The sequence below is a fragment of the Equus przewalskii genome, chromosome 2 (assembly GCF_037783145.1).
Source record: "Equus przewalskii isolate Varuska chromosome 2, EquPr2, whole genome shotgun sequence".
NCBI classification, from domain to species: Eukaryota; Metazoa; Chordata; class Mammalia; order Perissodactyla; family Equidae; genus Equus; species Equus przewalskii.
This window is the reverse complement of record NC_091832.1, coordinates 68,245,202-68,269,401: the sequence shown is the minus strand read 5'-3', so window position 1 is coordinate 68,269,401 and position 24,200 is coordinate 68,245,202. Positions and strand designations below refer to the sequence as shown.

The 24,200-nt window shown below is 35.0% G+C and overlaps 1 protein-coding gene across 2 annotated transcripts in view; it reads right to left on the bottom strand.

Annotated features, from left to right (window-relative positions):
• The window catches only part of SPOCK3 (SPARC (osteonectin), cwcv and kazal like domains proteoglycan 3), a 467,441-nt gene that overhangs the window by 291,717 nt on the left and 151,524 nt on the right, over positions 1-24,200 (bottom strand). For both annotated transcript variants that reach the window (XM_070608234.1, XM_008538006.2), the window contains exon 3: positions 7,368-7,413. In XM_070608234.1, coding sequence (XP_070464335.1) covers positions 7,368-7,413 — 46 coding nt within the window. The remainder of the gene's footprint in view (positions 1-7,367; positions 7,414-24,200) is intronic.

The following is a 24,200-nucleotide window of genomic DNA, read 5'->3' as shown; positions in this document are numbered from 1 at the left end:
GGGTTGCCTTCAAAAGAACAGCTGTTTGACAAAAAACTTCTCAGTACTACAGATCAGAATGAGGAATTATTTTCATCAGTCACTGCTTATACCCTGTGATTCTCAACTGTATCTGCATAAAGTACTACATTGTAGAGTTGAAAACACAAACACCTTCATACCCATCAGGATGGATATTATCTTTAAAAAAAAAACAACAAATATTGGTGAGGATATGGAGAAATTGGAACTTTGCTGCATTGCTGGTGGGAATGTAAAATGGTACAGCTGCTATGGAGAAAGATATGGTAGTTCCTCAAATAATTAAACATAGAATTGCTATTTGATCCAGCAATTCCGCTTCTGGGTTTATACTCAAAAGAATCAAAAGCAAAGATTTAAGTAGATATTTGTATACCAATGTTCATGGCTGCATTTTCACAACAACCAAAACGTGGAAGCAACCCAAGTGTTCATCAATGGATGAACAGATGAACAAAATGTGGTATATACATACAATAGAATATTATTCAACTTTTAAAAGGAAGGGAATTCTGACACGTGGATGAACCTTGAGGACATAATGCTAAGTGAAATAAGCTGTCACAAAAGGACAAATATTGTATGATTCCACTTATAGGAGAAACGTAGAGTAGTCAAATTCATAGAGACAGAAAGTAAAATTGTGGTTGCCAAAGAATGGGAGCAGGGAAAAATAGAGACATTTTTGAACGAGTACAGACTTTTAGTTTGGGAAGGTGAAAAGTGTTCTGGAGATGGATGGTGGCGATGGTTGCACAACAATGTGAATGTACTTACTACCACTAAACTGTATCCTTAAAAATGGTTGAAGTAGGGGTCAGCCGCGTGGCGAAGTGGTTAGCTTCATGTGCTCCACTTCTGCTGCCCAGCGTCTCGCCAGTTTGGCTCCTGAGCACAGAATTGGCACCGCTCATCAGGCCATGCTGAGGCAGCGTCCCACATAGCACAACCAGAAGGACCTACAACTAGAATGCACAACTATGTACTGGGGGGCTTGGAGGAGAAGAAGGGAAAAAAAAAAAAAAGATTGGCAGCAGATGTTTGCTCAGGTGCCAATCTTTAAAAAAAAATGGTTAAAGTAGTCAATTTTATGTTATGTCTATTTTATCACAATTTTTTAATTAAAAAACACATACACACACATACAAACCCACATACAAAGTGCTCAGAATCTGCCCCAGATAAATTAAATCAAAATGTTCCGAGACCAGGCTTAGGCAACAGTACTATCTAAATGAGTGCTTCATAATCCTCATGTGCAGGCAGGACTGAAAATCACTCCTTTAGCCAGTGGAGGATTCTTGTGAAAAATATGGCTTCCTATATATATCTATTTTTTTTTTTCAATCTTTACAATACGTGTTACTATGTTACTATGAAGTAAGAATATTGTTTCTTAAATATCTGAATACCTTTGAGGTACATTTGGGGTTTTTTTATGTTCTGTTTTTTGGTTTTTTTTTGAGGGAGATTAGCCCTGAGCTAACATTGCTGCCAATCCTCCTGTTTTCGCTGAGGAAGACTGGCCCTGAGCTAACATCCGTGCCCATCTTCCTCTACTTTACATGTGGAACGCCTACCACAGCATGGCATGCCAAGTGGTGCCAGTCCGCACCCGGGATCCAAACCAGCAAACCCTGGGCTGCCAAAATGGAATGTGCGCACTTAACCACTGTGCCGTCCGGCCGGCCCCTGAACTATATTTGATCAATCGTTTGCTCTATATATTTGATTCACAATTCAGAACCGTATAAAGTCACTGAAAAGAAATAAATATAATTTGCCTTGTGGCACACTTATATAGGCTACTGTGATATGAACCAAATGAAGTATACTAATCTCAATGTTATATATTAAAAGCAGACTTTTATACAACATTGATTATTCTCTGGAGAAAGAAACTATATGAAATAGAACAAAACAATCTAAGATTCTTGATTCCTATATTTTATAGATTATGGTGTAAAACAAATCAAATACCATTCTTATATAAAGAAATGAGAATTGCACAGGAAGAGGAAATACATTCCTAACTTCAAAGCCCTGTGTAGTTCTTATCTACTAAATCGGACACAGAGTAAATGAACACGTATTGTACTGTTGGTTTCTAGGTTGAATATAATTTCTTTGCAGGTTTTCCAGAGGGCTTCTATAAGCCAAGGTGATATAACTAATGTATGATGTAAATTGACATAGCTATTAGCACTTGAATATCCTAACAAGCAATTTGTCCAAAATGATACAAAAATTCTAAATCAATTCTTGTGAGTTGATCAAATAATGGTTCAGAGCAAATAACTGTTCAAATTTTATCTTTTTAAATGATTGAAAGCATTTTTGAAAAATACTGTAATCATATGATCTCTTTGCATATCATTCTCACTGAATTTCAATTCTAGGAACACCAACTTTTCCATTAGAAAAATGCCAAAAGGCCCCAAGCTCTTAAACAAAGCAACATTGTGATACTACCAGGCCTCTATTGTGAAGCATGAATCAGACCTATCCATTGTTTCAGACTGCTATCAATAAATACCATCTAAGACATGCAAGAAAAAATGATCCTCATGTAAACAAGTGAAAATTAAAGGCAGCTTGGAGAGAAGCGATACCTGTGTTGTGTCATCCACATACACCGTGCCTTACGAAAAATGGTAATGTATTTTAAGAAGGGAAAGATAAGTTGGGAGTACATTTTCTCAAGCACTAGTCTTTTTCAATTTCAGAAATAATTACAGCCATAATACTATAACAGCTCTGTTCATTGAAGGGAATAAAAACTGCAGATGAAATCTCAATAGCTTTTCCTTTGTAGCAAGAAACTGACTGCAAAGCACACATCAAGCTGTGACTGTTGCTATACAGAAGTTTTGCAAATGGATAGGAAAAATTATAGGAATCAGATAAAGATCTAAGAACTGATCCCGAAAAGACAGAAACAAAGGATAAGCAAATGACTAAGCATATAACTGCCCTTTCAACAGCTGAGTTTTGTTTCTTACCCTCCCCTCCAGTCCTTGAAAGACTGGCTCATGTAGATACCAGGTTAGCTGTTCACATGTCTATTCTCCTGGCTAGATTTTGAGCAGCTTGAGTTTAGGAATGGTTTCCTAGCACATCACTTCTTTAGGAACGTTTGTTGAATGAGATGCAACCTAATGGTCCAGTAGGAGTCAGGCTGCCCTTTCCAGAGAGGTCCAGGTTTACGAAGAGAGCACACAATGGAACTGCTGTAAAGCCACAGCTATTTCTTGCCTCTAATTCCGTATTCCCAGAAATGTGCACAAGCAGGAGAAACACATCAATAACATGAAACTGATTTGTCTTGAAATCTCTGAGTCTATTTAATTTCAGCTTCTTTATTACTAGTCCACTGGTTATAATTCACTGCCATGGTGGATATCGAGTGGAGCAACTCCAAGCTGGACTAGACAGCAAAATTAGGGAAACATAGAAAGCACATTTTTACCTGCAACTATTTCACCTCAAGGCACGTAAATATCATATGCAGGAGAAAATAACTTTTGGATAAAAGATGATCCTTGTAGATACAGCACATCAGCACAAGCAGATTTTCTAAACAACCATCAGGGATTATGGCTAAAAATTTCAGTGACCTATCTACTACACATCCAAATTAATCAGTGACCAAAAACAAAGGCACAGTAAACATAGTCAAAAGAAAAGAAGCAAATTTTTTTCTTAAAACTACAGCATACCTACCCAAAGCATTTATTAACCTATTTAAAATCTTTATCATGCTATCACTATCTGTCCATCCATGGATTTCCCCTTTCAATTTGTCATAGTAAACATAGAACTTCTATGCCATTTTCAAGAAGGTGCATGTCCTCATTAAAACCATTTTTCAGTTGATTTTTGTTGTGTCAACTCATGATAAGCCACAGTAATGAAAAAAAGTAATGTCATAGAAAACGCTACCCGGAGAAATCCAAAGAAATTCATTTTGGGCAGCAGTATGTTCTGGGTTTGTTTGTTTTAAATTTTAAAGCAGATTTACCTTCATCAAATAGTTTTACTTACATTCATTTAAAACCAAATATTCTCCCCAAACTCTTACTATTTTGGTGGAAAAAAATGAAGTAGAAATGTTCTGATTAACGAAAAGGATCTATAAGGATGAAAAATTTGTCACAGCTAAACCCAAAAGTAGATAAGCTCTATGTGAATGATCAGTTGATTCTTACCTAAAAAGCAAATTTGCAGGTGCAAATGTGTGTTTTTGTGCACGTGTAAATACATGTCAGTATGTGTGCTTCTTTATGCACGTATGTAGAAATGAGTTTTGTGCTGAGAAATTATGCCATTTGTATTACGAAATATTAATTAACGTTTCCATCAGTGGTATTTAATTTCTTCATTTTTGTGGGCAGTCTAAAAATGGAAGTAAAATATAATTTAAAGTGAAATACAGTAAAAATGGTGTACATATCAGAATACAAAAACATAATGCTAAGGGAGCTTCTTCATCATTCTTTTTAGGAAATATGCAATCCTCCCCACAAAATAAAGTTGGGAAAATCAACTTATATTGTTTGATATTAATGTCTATAAACCAATGAAAAACATATTAAAAATTATAAATACTCATAAAAATCTTCTAAATTATTTAATGTTCAACAGCTCAATCAGATTTTGAAAATGATACTTAACAGAAGATTCTGTCATCATACAGAACAAGAAACATATTAGAAATTAACATATCTCAAGTCTGTTCCATCCAAATGACTCACAGTATCTATCTTATTCAGAACTAGATGGGAACAGGGTAATTTTTCTCACTCCTCAGTATAATCTACAACAAACAGTTTGGTTAATTTGACTCAAAGTCAAAAACAAACAGAAAACAAATACATGTCCTTCAATCTGATTTCTTTCATTTTTCTTGTTTTGATATAAACTTTCTTATGTATGTTTATCAGCTATATGTGTTCAATCAACCAAAACCCAGGGTCTGATGGTCTGCAAAATATTATTTCACAATATAGAAACAAAGCTACCAGCTCTATTTCTAATGTTCATTCAAAACAATATTTATTTTTAAAATATAAACTCCAAAATTCCACTAATACTCCATTATTTCATTTTAGTGCCAGTATATGAGTACAATACCACATAGCATTTAGGAAACAGGATTCGTGGGTCAGATTGCCTGGACCCAAATCCTGACTCTGACACTTTGTGGGAATATGACCTTGGGCAGGAGCTTAACTTCTTTCAGTGCCTTGCCTTCTACATCTACCTGGCAGGGTCTTCGTTAAGATTAAATAAACTAATATACTGAATACTTAGAATAGTGACTGGATATAGGACATTCCTTATAAATACTGACTATTATCATGTCATGATATTCTCTCTGCCTGATAAATATGTTATTTCTGACAAGTTAGTAGGTTACAAACCTATCTGAAAATTAAAGTCTGGAGCTGACCCAGTGGCACACTGGTTAAGTTGACACACTCCACTTCAGTAGCCTGGGCTTCATGGGTTTGGATCCCCGATGCAGACCTATATACTACTCATCAAGCCATGCTGTGGTGGTGTCCCACATACAAAACAGAGGAAGGTTGGCACAGATGTTAGCTCAGGGACAATCTTCCTCAAGCAAAAAGAAGAGGATTGGCAACAGATGTTAATTCAGTGCCAATCTTCCTTAAAAAAAAAAGAGAGAAAGAAAATTAAAGTAAATCAGTCTTACAGTATATCAGGGTTTGGAAGCCTCTCTATAGAAATCTTTTTTTAACGAGAGATAAATTGCAATTGAACACATTGTCACACACACAAAAATAAAAATTAAAAAAAAAAATCATTATTGTAATTGTACGCACCAAGTATGGCAAATTTCAGTGTTAGTATCTATTTCATAGGTAAGTTTGATTTTTCAAGGTTTATGATTCCATCTAAAAAATTCGTTTCTCAAGAAAGCTTGCAAATATATCTTAGTCTGCATGTCATTATTTTTTCATTGCCTGTCTTTTAGTACATTTGGCTTGACTTATTAAGTAGCCAAATAAAAGTTTTTTTTTAGAATTTTAGAATGCAGATTCCACAAATATACTGGATACTAACAGTGAAACCACATGGAGTGTAGAAGAGAGAAACTAATATAGAAGGGGGGATTGGATAAGAATGACTGTTTCAGACTGCAGGTTAATATCAACGTTGATGACAGTCTCCATTTGGTCTACCCAGGTTGGTTCTCACTCAGAGAGGATGGCTGTTCTAGCATTCATCCCAAATACTAAGTCAAAAGTTTGGAGACATAGTAAAATACCTTAAGCTTCTTTTTTTTTTTGCCTTGTCCTCCCCAAAGCCCCCCAGTAGATAGTTGTATATTCTTTGCTGTGGGTCCTTCTAGTTGTGGCACGTGGGACGCTGCCTCAGCGTGGTTTGATGAGCAGTGCCATGTCCGCGCCCAGGATTCGAACCAACGAAACACTAAGCCGCCTGCAGCGGAGCCCACGAACTTAACCACTTGGCCACGGGGCCAGGCCCCCTTAAGCTTCTTTTAATAACATACATATTATACCTCATTCTTAAAAATGATGTCTATTTTTAAGTGGTACTACCTCACGGAGTAATATCTTTTGTAAGATTACTATAGCCTTTATGAAGCAGAACTTTCTTTTGTTTCAAACTTTAAAAGGAAGAGTCTCTGGTTCTAACATTGTACAGCTTAATAAACAAATCTGTTTATGTATATAATTATGATTGCATTGAGTTTGATGTTTCCATTCTCATTGCACATATGAAAGTGTTTCTTTTTCCATGCATATTTCCTGCTTTTACTTTTCAAGTAAGCAAACCAGAACTGCAAACTGTGTGTCCAGAAATGAGGGAACCCTAATTTTACATAAGGCTTTTCCTTTTGGGTCTTACATGGACCCCAGCTAAGTCTAAAAATCAATCAGCTCTGTTTTAAATGAAAGCATTTATTAACTGAAAATGAGAAAGGAAAGCGATTTATTTTGAAATTTTTCACAAATAAATCTGTTTCTAGTGAATGCACCTGAATATATTTGAAAACTGGATAAAGTGACTTGTATCAACTAATACAAATGGGTACAGTTAAGTTCAGAAGCCAAATCAGTAATCTAAGACATGTATCTAAAAATAAGAGAGATCTTGACATCATCATGATACCTAATTAACTTATTTCCAACTATATTATTCTGAAATGAAAGTAATTATTACATAAATTTTTCCATTCATCTCAGCTCTCCTATTCAGTATTTCAAAATCTAACCAGACAATAAATATCATGTTTAAAGCACAATGATTATAAACATGTAAATATTTTTATATTAAAATAATTAGATTCTTACCCTGATCGAAGGCCTTTCCTGGACTCCAGGTGCGGAAATAATCATCCTAAGGGGGAAAATAATGTGAATTGAGTGTATATGAGTAATTTAAATGCAAATATTCATATAAAATCTAAAATAAAATATGAAATACAGAAGCTGAATACAAACCTCTACTTCCTGCAATGGCAAGCAGCAAATTATAAAAAAAATAAATAAAAAATAAAAAAAGGAACAAGAGAAAAACAATAGTTATCAAAAAGGAACACATTGTTTACACGTTATAGAAATGTCTTTCAATAAATGTGTTCATTTTCATTGCAAGTCAATGTTTACTATAACAACTTAACTATTTTTAGTTGTCACTTCACCTAAATATTATAATACAGTACTTTCAATTGTAATTCAATGTGCAATATAACATGCAGATAATTACCCTAAGCTAATAAGCTATAAAAGCATCTTGACGGTTTCCAATTATACAAGTTCATTTCCACGAATACAATAGTAAATGGAACGAATAAGATAGCAGTGAAAACACCAAGCGATTCTGCACTAGCATATACAGTATAAATATGCTTTATGTAAATCGGTCACATGTTAATTGAATATCTACAGAGTTCATCAAAATGCAATTAGAAGCTTGAAAAAAATGCACACAATTAAATCTTGTCTAAAGTTTAAATTGTTGATATGCAAAGGAATCATTACAATACGTTTACTATATATTTAGTAAATATGACTATACAACACAAAAGTGGGGCAATGTATACTGAAATATTTTTTTCAAAAGCAGAGCTAAATTGACTAACACTATTTTACTTTCTGTTTTGACCATCCTAAAAGCCTTGTAAAGGTACCTCATACATATCATCTTTTATGGTAAATAGAATAGATTTCACTGTTCAAATTAATAATCTATTTTCACTATAGGAAGAAAGGGTAGCACATCCTGGTGAAGATCCTTGATTAAACATTTCTTAGCTCCATATACGTAGACCCGCTAAAGTCAGTCCAATGGAAAGATACAAAATGTAAGGAATCCAAAAGGCCAAGCACCAATTGTTTGAATCTTCCTCCTATCCTCTTTGCTAATATCCTTTGATGAAAAGGAGGAAAATGTAGCATGTATTTTAATTATGGAGATAAACACACTTCTCTAATTTATCTATTCTAAATTTTAAATTGTTACAAAAGTTTTTCCTTATTGTGACTAATCACCCATCATCACCTTCTGAACTCCCACCTCACCAACTTCACATGAAGGAAAAAAAGAAAAAACACAGAAGACACTGCTATCAGCCTTATATTTATGTTGAGATAGGATTATATTAAGAGAAGAGCCTGTTATGGCAATCTACATTGCTGATTTCTGTACTAAATTGCCTAGGAGTAGGTTAAGGGAGGATAACACCGCTGATAATTAAATCAACATTGATTGTTTAGTCTCTTTTTAAAAAACATTCTTTTTAAGAAAATTCTTGGAAAACTAAGCTTTCAAATTAAATTGTTCTACTCATTCTCAAATCTTTAGCTGAGGACCATAACACACTCATTTAATAACTTTTATTTTTTAGATTACATCTAATTGTTTGGGAAAGTGACAATTATTCATTCCAAACATGGAGAAGAGTTGGAGTTTCTCCTGAAGCATCACAACAAGCTGGGCAATGAGCACCACGAGCAATGGATTTGGAGACAGGCAAACTTGAAGTTTAAGTCTGGCTTTACCACTTATTAGCTGTATCACTTTAGAAAAGGTGGTGATCTAAACTTCAGATCCTTGCGACCAAACTTGGAAAAATAATACCTACTTATTTGGTAAGGGTGCTGTAGGGATTAGTTATAAAAAAATGTAAAATACTAGCACAATATCTGGCATAAAGGAGATGGTAAAGCATGCTTGCTAATCAGAAGGACCAGGTTCCTCTCCGTTAGCATCTTTGAGCAACATCACTGTTGGACAACTTGTCATTACTGCTGACAAAGTCCTTTGGTTTTTCTGGTTTCTTAGAAATAGCCATAGACTCCTCATAACATTTTTGAAAGGGATGTCCAAACTGTCCCCACAAATGTCAAATGTTAGAAGAACTGAACTTTTTAAAAGTTTACATTTATGACTGTAGTTAACGTGGGAAGGCAAGTATTTCTGTTATCACCTCAAACTCCTCTGAAGTGGTACCAGTGGCACCACCCAAAAAGATGTGGGTAACTTTTTATTACAATAGTGACTCAATTCATAGAATTAGCACTAGAGCTCTGGAAGGGGGGGAATAGGTGTGGAATTGACATTGTTAGCACTGAAGCCTGATAACACAAAAGCAAAACGTTTAACACACCACATACTGCTTGAAATATTCAATATCAGTAGAGATTAGCAGGAATTAGGCAGACATATAAAAAAAAGAATATGATGGTAAAATCTAAGCTCAATCACATAAAATGACTTCCTTCAGAACAACATGATCACGTTGCATTAATTTGGGACCACTGCTATATAAAAATCGATAATCGTAACGTAAAACATGAGCATGGTTTTTTGGTTATGTCAAGGGCAACATCAACGTCTGGCCATTGTGGGGATTTGATACAGTATAGAAAAGCAAAGTAGTTAGCCTATTAGTTATTTTTAGATGTTTCTCTTTGTGTTGCCGCATCACTAGACTTTTTTTTTCTCTCTGAAAACGGTTTCACCTCATTAAATCTTAGGAATTTTGCCAGGATGAGAAATAAAAGTATTTTCACATAAGTGTTCATTCAGGCACAACTTCTTTTGTCTCCGAAAGCTTTGTGTGAATATTGGTTGTTCTCAGGCTTCAATTTAGATCCAAAATAAGCCAACCAGGGATTTAGAAAACAACTGTGAGAAATGCCCCCAATTGAAGAGAGTCAGGTTCATACCACTGAAATCAAGCCTGAGTGTTCCAACAGGCAAAGTTGGATTCTCGTCACTCCTGTTCCAAAGCTTATGCCAGCGAATTACAGAGATGATGAGAATTTAAAAGTACACCTCTGCCAATTTCCTATATTTAAAGAAACAATATTTTCTAGTTTTCCAAAAAACATGGTTTGCATTAAAAAACTGATCTGTGTATCCTATTATTTAAACTTTTACTTGAGGTCTTAATATTCTATTTTACCTAATTTTAAAGAAAACATATTTAATGTAGAGCATAGTTTCTAAACTTTTAAATTACTGCTATTTTTGGCCAGATAATTCTTTTCTGTTTTGGAGGAGGGGTGCTGTCCTGTGCATTGCAGGCTGTTTAGCAGCATCTCTGTCCTCTACCCATGAGATACCGCTAGCGTCCTCCCTCAAGGTGTGACAAACAGAAATGTCACCAAATTTGGTCAAATGTCTCCTCAGAGGGAAAAATCACCTACTTGAGGATGACTGATGTAGTTATTGGGAAATAAATAAAGGCGAATGAATCAATATATCTTACAACAAAGGATTGCTAACAGTAACAGATTTTTCTTCACAAATGTTTTATTATATGGAGACAATATTATACACTCAACTTGGGTTTTTTGTGTTACATTTTACTGAGAGAACTGTGCAATTGTATTAATATCTTTCATCAAATTATTTAATGGCTGCCTAATATCCTTTAGTGTTGATTTACCGTCATGTAGCTATCCCTTCAGATGTCTGTGCTTTTGTATTGCTTATAATATCTTGCTATAATAAATAACTCATAGATAAATGTCTGCGTATCTATTTTCTTATAAATACAGAATTTAAGTATAAGTTTAGGAAGATGATCACTATGAATAAACATCATGCCTAGAAGAGAGAAACGCATTTCCTGTGACAATAACTGGTTATACAGGCTTTGTCCAGATGAAGTAGGTCGGAAGGACAAGTTTACATCCAAAGATCAACTGTTTGGTTCATTCATTCACTGCTACATCTGTACTGATAAATTCCCCCATTGCCTGAAGGAAAAATATAGATTGTCAAACTAGGTCAGGGATTACTTAAGCATCCTCATAGATTTTGATATGTGATCAACTGCAAATGGGAGAATCTTAATGCCTAGAGTTCCACAATGCATAGCAATGTAGTATTATATTAGCCATTTTTCAGCCATTCAACTTGCTCCAGTGGCTATGAAGAGCTGTACAAGCAATAAAACCTTACTGAAACATATATTTGAAATGAAATTGCTAGCAAAGTATGCCACTTTTAAATAATAATCAATAGAGATACTATTGAAGTCTGATGGACACAATTTTGTCCTATATTTCCAAAGCCTTCTATAGTTTATGGTAAACTGCCACAAAGTATTTTTAAATTATAGAAAAATACTACACAATTATTAAATGAGACACAGGAGTTAATACTTTTAGAGACACTGCAAAAATAAAATGTGTTAACGTGATGATTATCAATGGTGGGTATGTTTCATACAGCATAGTCACGTCCTAACAATATGACAGTCCAGTTCTTGGTGAGGTATAGAATTTTATGGTTAATCTACACTAAAATAATTTAGGTGATAATATTTACACAGTACTTCTTCCATATCTGAAGTCTGATATCAGAATATCTGGGATTTCTTACAGGATCTTTGTATATAGTCATCCATTTGCAACCACACATATACACACACACACACAATATATATATTCATGCACATATGTTGAAATACATATATACATAAATGTATATATATCATAAATAGGTGAATCTGCTATAGAGATTCATTTCATTAGTGTCTGTCTATAACATTTAAATGACATTTAAATAATATTTTAGTCATATGAGACATCTGATAAGGCAGATGTATTTTAACCAATTATAGCTTTGCCAAGAAAAAAATCCATGTCATATAAGATTGATAAGATTTCTTTCAAGATTTGCAGAACTACTTTATATATGACCACAGAAATGTAGAAATCTTAGTCCCAGAGACAAAGTAAATAAATAAATAAGTTCAGCTATGGTATTACTAACTATATGGATTGACACTTTGTCATTACAGTAAGTGTCTTTGCAACGAATTTTCCCGTTAAGTGATGGCGTCAGCTCCACATGATACTCAACAAGGAGACAGTCCCTTATAACAGTTCTTTCTTAGTCTTTCTTTTAATTGCCAGGGTCCCAGCTGATATTACATTTTTTTGCCTTAAGTTATTTATAAACATATTTTATTGTATTAAGTACTTAGAAATTGTATTTCATTAGTGAAACACTGTATAAAATATCCTTTTTAATTTTTTAAAAAACTGAATACCTTAAAAGCAAGTGTTTTATTAGTGATGTCATTAATAATGTTTCAAATTTTGAATGAATTATAATAAAAATCAAAATTCGAGAAAATGCCAGAAATAATAATTATGAAGATTTAAACATAAAATTATCTTCATACAAATTTTCAAATCCTAGTTTAACAATTTCAATTAATGACTTAGAATTAAAAAAAGAAAAAGGAAAACAAAGAGGAAGATATAATTGGACATCGGGACCAAGACTGAGATTTCTGATGAAAAAAACTTTGAGATAGAATGCACTATCTACCACTTACTATGATATTTCAACTGACCTTAAGTTTTCTTTTCTTAAAATTGATATAATAATAATGTCTTTAGGCTATGTAAAGATTATATTACATAACATATTTAAAATATGAGTATAGTCTTTAGTTCACAATAAACACTTAAAAATTGGCATCTGTTATTATTATACCCAGGAAAACATTCTAGTGATTATCGTCAATTATTATAATGCTATAAACAAATATCTTTCTTAAACTGGTATCATATGAAAATGGAATTTTTGAATAAAATATGTGGTATATCCTTGAAGGAAGATTATAACATAAGGAATAGGAAGTGGGAAAGCAATCTATTAGGAACTCATTGTGTACTCTGACTTTTGAAGCCAGATGTACATAAAGTGTGATCTTATTCACCTTCCAAGGATATATCAGAGATTGGTGATTTTGTTTTTTTCAATTATTCCAATAAGCATTTATTGTGCTTCCAATAGATGCTACGGAAAAAGAAAGTTGAGTGATATATGGCCTGTGACTTCAAAGAGCTCAGAATCTAATGTGAAAACTAGCTGCACTGGAGAATGGAGTATTTGAAGAGAAATCTGTTCAAAGCATGATGGGAGCAAAGGAAGAAAGCAAATAAATCTGTAAGGTGCTACATGAGAATTTTCCACACGGAAGGTAACACGTAAGCATGTTCATACAGGATATAGAAACCCAGAAAGCTAATTTTCCAAAGCCTTTGAGATATTATCTAGTCTTCCCTAACTTTAGAGATGAAGAATTTGAAGCTTCTGTAGTACGGGGGTAGAGAACTTCCAAAGATGGCCTCCATCAAACTGCTTTCTTCACTGTACATTAATCCTGATACTCACAACAACAGATGAAGTCTCATCCTTCTTCCCTGGAAAACAGCCTGGCTTTCCTGACTTACTTGCCCAACAGAATGTGGCAGAGTGGATTTCAGGAACTTCTAAGGCTAGTTTATAAGAAGCCTTTCATCCAGCCCCTATGAGAAAGGCCCAAGCCACTGGTCTACATTCCCTCCTGAGCTCCCAGATGGCAACCAGAATCAATTGGCAGCCATGTGAGAGGGCCATTTTGAACTTTCAAATGACTTAGAGCCTAGCATACCCACTTTATTGCAATCACTTTTTAGAGACTCAAAGTGATAAACACCGAACTGAGCATAGTCAGGACACAGAACTATGAGAGACAATAATAAACTCTGGTTTTAAGCCACTAAGTTTTGGGCTGGTTTGTTACAGAATGATAAATAACTGGAAAGCCCCCAAGTCACACAATTAGTTGTGAAGATGAAAAAATGTATATACAAGATGTCCAAATCTGGTTTAGCGTGTCTTTCCTAACAGCATGTCTTTGGATAAACAGACACAAACCCTCCAAACTGTCCCTTGTTCACAGGATTTAAACTTTGATCCATTAGGTAAATCCTTCAATCAGTCCTACTGGGTATCGGATGCTGACTGATGGCTTTAGCCTTAGAACATGGCTAACTGACCTTGCAGAGGACTCTCAGAGCAAATTCTGAGGAGTCATCAGTATCTTAACCCTCTATATGGATGTCAATCTGTACTTTATTTATTCTTCTCTGGGATTCTCCTACTTACCTTGTTTTTCTTCCTGGACTTTTCATTCATCCCCTACTCCCCACCAATTACCCTGCATCCAAACCTACTTACCTGACTTCCCTACCTTGACCCTCTGGCCTCTATTTGGTTAAGCCTTGCTTCCAAGAAACCATCACTACCACCAATACCTTTTCCCATAAGCCAGTAAGAGACAAAAGGATTCCTAGTCTCAAATTCCACCCAAACAGGACATAGTTACAAACACATCCGGTGTTAGGGAGTGTTTTTGGCTCCTAGTCTCTTTCAAGGAAGGACAGATTTGGCCAAAGGTCCCACACTGAAAGATCCTATTTATTCCCAAAGGAGTAAGTGAATCAGCAAAATGCTTATATTTGGGGAAAATATAAGATAGGAAGACCCCTGATTTTTAACTTTTCTACAATTATGTTTTCTGATTCAAACCTCCAGAAACAAAGCAAAGAAAATATAATAAGCTATTGCTCCAGTTATTGACAAAAACTTTGTCGATCCTTCTCACATGTACACAGAAGTAAAAATTGTATGATGATGACTACGTGAACCTATGCTGAGGGGTGGGGAGGTAAATTTCCTAGAATTTCTTTGTTTTGTGATTATGTCTCCCAAACCCTCTCATAGCAAACTTTAGAATTTCCCTATTAAAATTAACTCATTGTTTTCTGTGTTTCAATACCTCAGTTAACTTGTGAGGCACTGCTAGTTCTCTAAGCTAAAAAACGGAAAGAAAAATCTGTGTTTTTTTGAAATATGTTAATATTATGACAGTCTCCTTTACACGCCTCACCCTATTATGGAAAGAATGGCTAGTATAATAGCTAAGCCACTAAATTTCACAAAAGAGGAAACTCCTTTGTGTAGAAATACTTAAGGAATTTGATCACAAGATAGAGTAAGTAAGTAAGTTTTGTCTGGGTATAAAGGAATTATCTATATGAGACAAACTATCTGTTTCAGGCCCCCAAGTGTCACATTTATTACCTAAGTACTACTCATCTTTCCAAGTGATGTCCTAGGACCCTGAAAGAATTCATTTATAATCCTTTGGTGAGCCTTTTATTTTTCAGAGAGCATTTCATGCTCCCTGACTCACCACAGATTAAACACATAAATAAAATAAATTGCGCAAAAAGGACTGTGCCATTGGGGTAATTCCTCAACCGTCTCTGAAAACCTCTGCAAATTGAGGGTAAAATCCTTCTGAATATATATGGAATATGCACTGGTTACTTTGACAATGATACACAAAACCTTTGATTCATGAATATCAGGGAAAACACAAAATATTTTGCCTTAATAAATAAAATAAGGGCTTTTAAATATTGTGAATCTTTGTTGTAACTTTAAGAACGCTAACGCATATAAAGAAATGGAGAAAAACAGTGGCTGGAAGTTACCGCTCACTTACCCTGTCCCAGGAAATGTTTTTAGCACTTTACTCTCAGCATCTGTAAGAGGTAAGTGCTTCTAAGATCACTCCTATTTCATAGATGAGGAAAGTGAAGCAGAGAGAAATTGAGTAATCTGCTAAAGTTTACACAGCTAGTTAGAAGTAGAGGCGGGATCTGAACTCCAGAAGAGTGGCTCAAAGCCTCCGTGCTTAAACATTCCATTATACCACAGGTTAGCAAGGATGGCCCATGGGCCAGACGCACCACATCTTTTCATAAATAAAGTTTTATTGGAAGACAGCCACACTCATTCTTTTACATACTGTCTATGTCTGCTTTGCCACTTAGCACAGCAGAGTGGAATAGTTACGACTGAGACCATACAGCCTGCAAAGCTAGTCTTAAACTGAAAAAGACCCCTGTACTCCTAGTCTATACTATATGGCCCCCCATAAAAGAACCCATACAAAAAATAATAAAACAATGTTTAATGGAATTCCCCTCTATTTCCGCATAGGAAAACACATCTTCTTGGTGGGGGAAAAAAAGATATTTAATGTGTTTAATGGTCTGAATCTGTGTGATTCAATGCTAAAACTTTGAGGTCTATAAATTTTCCAAGTACTTTATTTGCCTTTTCTGACCATAAATATATCACCTAGCTTTGAATATAATCTACAGATGAGTTTACCATATTTTCAGCATGAGAGATTAAGATGTATAATCTGGAACCAAGGAAGTATATCATTTTAAAAATCTTTATGATATATTATACAAAAAAAATGTTTTATGCGCAGGTTGAAAATGTGTATTCTGGATAACATCATGATCCTCAATTTAAAATGAAAACCAAAGGATAAATTAAGGCAAAGTGTTTCTAGGTACTCTAAAGATGCTCCTGATCCTAGAACAACTCTCAGATTACTAAATCAAAATTTTAGCTATTGTTTAGTTATTGAAACAAAATAGCAATATCAATATTTTCACATTTATTTCAGTCTTTTGATATTTACAACAGCATTTTCTTAGTGTTCACAGTTCTTAATTTTTAAAAATTATATGAAATTAAATATTGAATGTAATTCAAATACAGGACTGTTTCATCGGATCAAATAAAAATAACCTTATGCAATATATACTAAACTCACACTATCAGTCTGATATAAATCACTGGCATATACAGTCAATGAAAATATAGTACAATTCAAAATATAAAGTAAATACTGTGTAAAATAAAGGATAGTTAATCATCATAAAAGAAAGCAAAATAATACTTGTCTTTTTTACAATGTGCTATGTTAACAAAGTAAGCTAGTTGTTTCATTATTGAGTCAAGAATATATTTCTGTGCTTTCTTTTCTCCAACAGCAAAAATAAGCATTTCAGATTCTATACTGATTGTGTAGAAGGGAAGAGATATTTATAAGCAAACTCCAATTATTTCCAACTGGGTCCCTTATCATAATTAATACCTGTGAATACCTTTTTGAACATGTCTATTTTTAAACTCAATTTGATGGCTGTTCTGCTCACATTGAGTTTTCATTTTTGTTTTTAAGACAATTCTTGATTTGCTTTCATTGTTATTATTATTGTCATTTTATTTCATCATGTATAAATTGAGATTCAAATGCATGGTTGCTGTCATCTATAGTAACAGTGTTACATTCATAGTTCACTGGTTTGTAAAATCTTTGAACTAAAGTATGATTTATTCTTGCCCTAGAAGCTTTTCCTGGTGACTATTATCTTCTCCTTCCTATTCAGCATTACAGAGATAGAAGACTTTCTGAAAGAATGATCCTTTGCTTAATTCAAAAGTTTAGTAACATATATATCTTGGGGTTTGTCCCAAAATATTTAAGTTTTAGATGTCAGACTTCTTAAAACACTGAAATATCAGTAATACTACTAAAACATCAACACAGTAGTTTTTAGAAATAGCCCATGGGCTGGCCCCATGGCATAGTGATTAAGTTTGGTATGCTCTGATTCTGCAGCTCGGGTTTGTGGGTTCAGATCCTTGGTGCAGATCTACACCACTCATCAGCCATGCTGTGGTGGCAACTCACATCCAAAATAGAGGAAGATTGGCACAGATGTTAGCTCAGGGCAAATCTTCCCCAGTAAAAAATAAAATACAAATATCCCAGTATAGTAGAAAGCCAAGAAGGAGAGTTACAATCAGTAGTAAAGGATTATATGGAGGATAGTGGCTGAAAAACAGTCCGTAGGAATCCACTTGACTCTCTGTGCACTGGTAGTAGATGGCGCACTCCTCCTCTTTTTTAGGAAGGGTGCATTAGTTGACTATGGCTGCATACTAAATTACACCAAAATTTAGTGGCTCAAAACAACAAACATTTATCTTGCAGTATTTGAAGGGCAAGAATCTGGGTGTGGCTTAGCTGACTGCTCCTGCCTCAAAATCTCTCAAGAAGCTGCAATGAAGGTGCCAACCAGGGCTGCATTCTCTTCTGAAGGCTTGACCAAATGGGGGATCATCTTCCAATCTTTCAAGTACTTCTTTTAGCAAGATTTCATTCCTTGCTAACTCTTGGACTGAGGGCTTCAGTTCCTCACTGGCTCGGTTGCAGTTCCTGGCCACATGGGTCTCTCCACAAGGCAGCTCACATCATGGCTTCCCCTAATGTGAGGACTCTACAGAGCATGAGAGAAGTTGGCTAATACAGAATATGTTCTTTTTAAAGCTAATTTCAAAATGACACCCCATCACCATTGCATTGTTTACTTGTTAGAAGGGAGTCATTAGATCCAGCCCAAATTCAAGCACAAAATCATGAATAATCAAGATGTGGGGACCACTGGGGGACATCTTAGAGGTCTAACACCAGAAGAGACTGCTAGAAACTCTTTTCCTCATTTGACACAAGAATACTTTGTTTTTCTATTGTGAAGATTTTCAAGGGAAGGGATTTCAAATCTCACTCATTAGTTTAATTTCAAGATTCAGCAAAGTCACTGTTTATGTCTATACTATGTAGCAGTGCTTCAACAGCTATTTGCGGTGAAGATCCAGTTTCACTTTTCCCAAACCATTTCAGAAGAAACCGTTTGTAAAATGCAATAAAACAAATTATTTTAAAAATGAAGTAAAAAAAGACATATAAAATACAAACACAAATTCATTACTACTAGAGTTAATCAACATAAATTTTTTCTGTCAAATTGCTACGAAGTTCTTTCAATGCTTCCTCTCAATTTCTATACCTATCCTGCACAGGTTGCAGACCAGCACCAATCTGTGGACCATACTTTGAGCAACATGGACTGATATAATATAAAGAGATGTAGTTAGAGATGTGTCCTCCAAACTTCCTATATCTATGTTTGCAGGTTTTGTCTAATAAAATGCTATGAATCCAACAAATAACCAAATGTCACATTTCCAAAAGGCTGAGAATATTTCAGCTAATTTGATAGTTGGAAAAAAATTACATTAGAATAATTTTTTCCTTATGATAAAGAAGTGAGGTAAAATCAATAACAATATTTTGCCTCTAATTTGCCTGTGATTGAGAACACATATTAGATCATTCTCATTTCCCTTAGTCTACAATCATCAAAAAGCAAGCAGCTATCAACAAATACAGCCATGGGAAATAAATGTGTTTGCACATTTGAAAACTTACATTAAAATAAATCACAATAAAGTTTTATAACATAGGTAATCTTATATAGAGCTGTGCATTTTACAGCTCTAACTATAATAAAATACGCAAAATAGAAAACTTTAAGTAACTCAAAGTATGCACACAAATAAAACAAAAATTGTAACCTATATGCCTGCTAATAGACTCTTTCACAATAAGCAATCTACAGAATAAACAAAATTTTAAAATAGTACAAACTGCTTATTTTCTAAAGTATCCACTAATTAATTAGGCTTATGATGTCCTGTGAGACATTTATGTTTTTGCATTAAACAATATAATAGCCAAAATATATAATTAGGAAGTCAGGAAAGTGTGACTTCAGATACCAGCAACCAAAAATTAGAAACATTTTAAAATTTGCATAGTCCTTTTAAACTTAGCTTGCTACTTTTACATCCTTTTAGAACCATACCAATAAAAATAAATTTGCCATAATTATATCAAGTCCACACACAAGAGATTAAAGTGAAAATCTAACAGGTATGTGTAAAAGTACACATGGAATTGATTTAATATTTTTCAAATTGTGTTAAAATATATCAATTGAAGCCAAAAGAAAAAACAAAAAGTTGTGGGGCCAGCCCACGGCGTAGTGGTTAAGTCTGGTGTGCTCTGCTTCGGTGGCCCAGGTTAGCGGCTTCAGATCTTGGGCATGGACCCCCACCGTTTTTCAAGCCATGCTTTGGCAGCAACCCACATACAAAACAGAGGAAGATTGGCACAGGTATTAGGTCAGGGCTAATCTTCCTCAAGCTAAAAAACAAGGAAGATTGGCAACAGATGTTAGCACAGAGTGACTCTTCCTCACCAAAAAGGAAAAGAAAAGTTGTATGGTTGAAATTCACCCACTTTATTTTATATTAAGGAAGACACTAAATAACACATGTACCTTAAATAATAAAACATGACATTCCTCCAGTATTTAGTTTATGATTTGAAAAGATCCATTTTGAAAGGATAATTAATCATTCTTACCAAGTATGCATATACGTATGTACACATACACATACACTTTTCACAGTTCTTCAGATTTCCAAATAATCCTGCATTTCCTATTTTGTACTACTGTTATCTCATCCTTATTAAAAGAAAGACGAAAAGCTATAGCTCAAATGAAGAGTACAGAAATGAAACTCCTAAGGAAATGCACAAGAGGTTCTTATCTAATTGCATCTTGTAGTTCAAATTACCAGAACAGTTTTAAGGGAACAAGATTCCCTTTAGAATAATCTGATGTTGAGCAAGACAACATCTATATTACATGTATTTTAAATTGGAAAAAAAGCGATTTCACACATCTAAGTTACAGAGCATACAATTCTGCTTCCTTTTCCCTTCTTCTGAATATACACAGAAAATGAACAGTTTTTTAATATGGCTCAATGCTAATGTTTAACATATACTGTCTGGTTTTATTGGTGCTCTGTGCCCCTCATCTGTATTTTAATAAGGCCAAAAGTTTTGAATATTATGGAAGAAAAGGTTAATATTAGTAACCATTGAAATACGTTTTATATATTTGGTTTCATTTTTTATTGTACTTAATTATTGCAGGTGAGTCCATTTACAGAAGGAAGAGAGGAAAAAAGGATGGAAGGAAATAAGGAATGAAGGAAGGAGAGGAAGGAGGGAGAGAAGGAAGGGAGTGTTTAGCAAAGGGTTCATTTAATACCTTTTAAACATTGTAGCTACCCTGTAATACAACTATCATCTTTTCCTGTCAACCCTCCATATCCACGAGTTATGCATAGCCACTCGAGCATCCGCAGATTTTGGTATCTGCAGGTGTCCTGGAACCAATCCCGCACGAACACTGAGGGAAGACTGTACTTCAATATACAGATGAGGAAAGGCTACATGACAACCTAAATTATTTTTGCACATTGATTTATTTAGTAAATATTTATTGTCTATTATGTTCCAACTCTAAACAAGGAGGTAAAATCAGTAAATAAAATAAAGTGTCTTCCTGGGGCATAGAGTCTGATGCTGGAGCTATTACAGTTCTATATAATATTTATGACTAGAAAGGTTCTACAGTGATTGGTAAGATCCCTTTTGTTTTCCTAAACTTATTCTGATATTTACATGTTATTCTTTGCTTCGCCAAATGGCATTTGGGAAAATACAATACATATACACACACACACACACACACACACCCCTAGCTTTCATAAGACTATATGTGCAGAAATTTTAGATGCAAGCTCAAAAATACTGTCAAATATAAAGACGAAACATCTGTGAATGTCTGAAGCACATTTTAAAAACACAGAACTAAATCTTGTTGCTTTCTTCTACAAAATGTGTTAGTTTTCAAAAGTTTGAAAACTATTAATGACTTTTCAAAGCTTCCCACAAAATTGTTTTGTCAGTATCCATTCATGAGGAACGACCTATATCCCTTGATAGGGCCTAATTTATGCTCCTTGCTGTTTTTTCTTTGAACATTCCTGGATTTAATTATCTGGAATAAACTGTTCCTCTTGACGAGAAATACTGTTTCTTGGTTTTATTCCACATCTATAGAAATTTAGAAGCAAGATCCAATAGAAGGGGGGGAAGTCTTTACAGACTAAACACACCAAGAAAATAAAAGTCCATGGAGCACGGTGAAAAGAGCCATTTCCTTAGTTTTAATCAGTGATTAGATGCCAAGAACACATAAGAAAAAAAAAATCAAATGCAATAGCCAATTTCTCTGTGAATGTGTGATTAATATTGCCAGTCAATCGAATCTTGTTAGCAGTTCAGAATGTCGTTAATTACAGTCCAGGGGAAAGCAAATTCAATATCAAACACTTTTAAGCAAAAGTAAATGGAGTTTTCTGGTGTTGGCAACTGTAATGTCTTTTGAGCAGTGCTGAGTTACTTCGTACATTAGCATAGTTGTTTATGGACTTAGTGATATGATACTTAAAACCTACTCTAATGTTGGTATTAAATTAGATCAGAACTGTGTTTACCAGTTTTAGGGTGGGAGGCCATATGTCCTATAAAGATAAAAGGATTTAGACTGTTGAAAAAGCAGCAAGTACAGTTTAAAATCCCTGGAATGAAGAATGCAAGAGAATCTGCTATCTGGGGAGAGCAGGTAATCCTTCACCAAGCAGAGTTCTTGCAAACCGCATCGACGGCAAATTTTCCTTTTACAAATGTTCTCCATTCCTACCATTTTCCAAACCTGGCCATTATTCATGGTTTTCAGCCCTAGATATAACTATATTTGGCCATTATAGTCAACTTCCTACTCTTTTAAGATATTTCACCTTCTATAACAAGCGAAAGGGCGATTTCCCACCAGTATAGTCCTAATCTAGTGACCTGTGTTCTGTTGCACTAGTTACTAAGCAAGTGAGATGATTTAGGAGGTCAGGGGACACTGGGAATGCCACCTGCAAACAAATTTCCAATGTTCCCAGTAATCTGTTACTTAGATTGATCAACTCTCCCTTTATATTGCATATGTCCCCTAAGAGCAAGCAATCAGTTGTTCCTCAGAAGCAATTACGGTAATGTTAAGTAGTACTAGATTCTCAGTAATGGAAATGAACCTTCCTCTCATTCCTGCTCCAAAGGGAAATAAAAGGGCGAAGGGGAATTTCCTAAGTCATTTTAGGAAAGTAGAGCTCTAGAGAGAAGTCTAAGCAGTGTTTGGAAATCCACAGGGCAGCTTGAGGGGCCTGTGGCAAGAGTGAGATTTATAAAAGTGCAATGACAAAAACCTATTGCAGTAAGGGTCATGCAATGTTGCCTCCTATTTTGGGAATAAAGCCATCTCACCTACCTTCAGCTACCTGACACTGACAAACAAGCTGCCATTACCTCATGTCAGGCAGGATAGGCAGAGGCACCCACACGGAAAATCAAAAGGCGGCATTGCGATTGCTGTATTTTACATCAGCTTCTTGTTCTGTCTTGATGATGGTGCCCTATATTCCAGGGCAATGCTTCTTTGAAGCTCACCCCTGAAATCCCTGACTTGGCTACTATGCTGCCTCTTGAGGCAACATGGTGTAGCAGAAAGTTTAGGAATAATACATGATGAGGATTATTTTAGGCTAGAAACTGCAGACGGGAAGGAGGCTCTGAGGAGTAGAATTTGCTTACCCTTTGTTAAGAGACATTTACATTGTAAAGGAAATCTCCACCTGTAAAGGTGTCTCCCTCTCTGTACCAGGAAGATGGGGGGATGACCTTATCTCCAGAAACTCTTAATCAATGCCAAAGGCAAGGACTTAAATCTGCATCTTGTTTACTCTACTTGTGTGGTAATCTCCCATGATGGACTCCCCCACCACCCCTAACATCCTCCTTTGTCTTTAGATAAAAATAATATTTAAGGTGGAGGCTTCAGCCATTTACTTAATCTGGTTTGATTCTTATCTAAAAATTATAGGACCATTCAATAACCAGACCCCACCTGCACTGATAGCATTGTAACAATTATTTTTACACATTCTTTCCTTTGTCTTGTAAAGCGATAACTCACATACCTATGCCTTAAATTTAGCCATACCTTCAACCCATGTTTGCAGCAGCTCTTACTGCCCATGGGTCGTGTCCCCATGCCAGCAGCTCTTACTGCCCATGAGTCCTGTCCCCATGCTATTCCATACTATTCTCTAAATAAAAGAGCACTACTGCCAGACCTTGA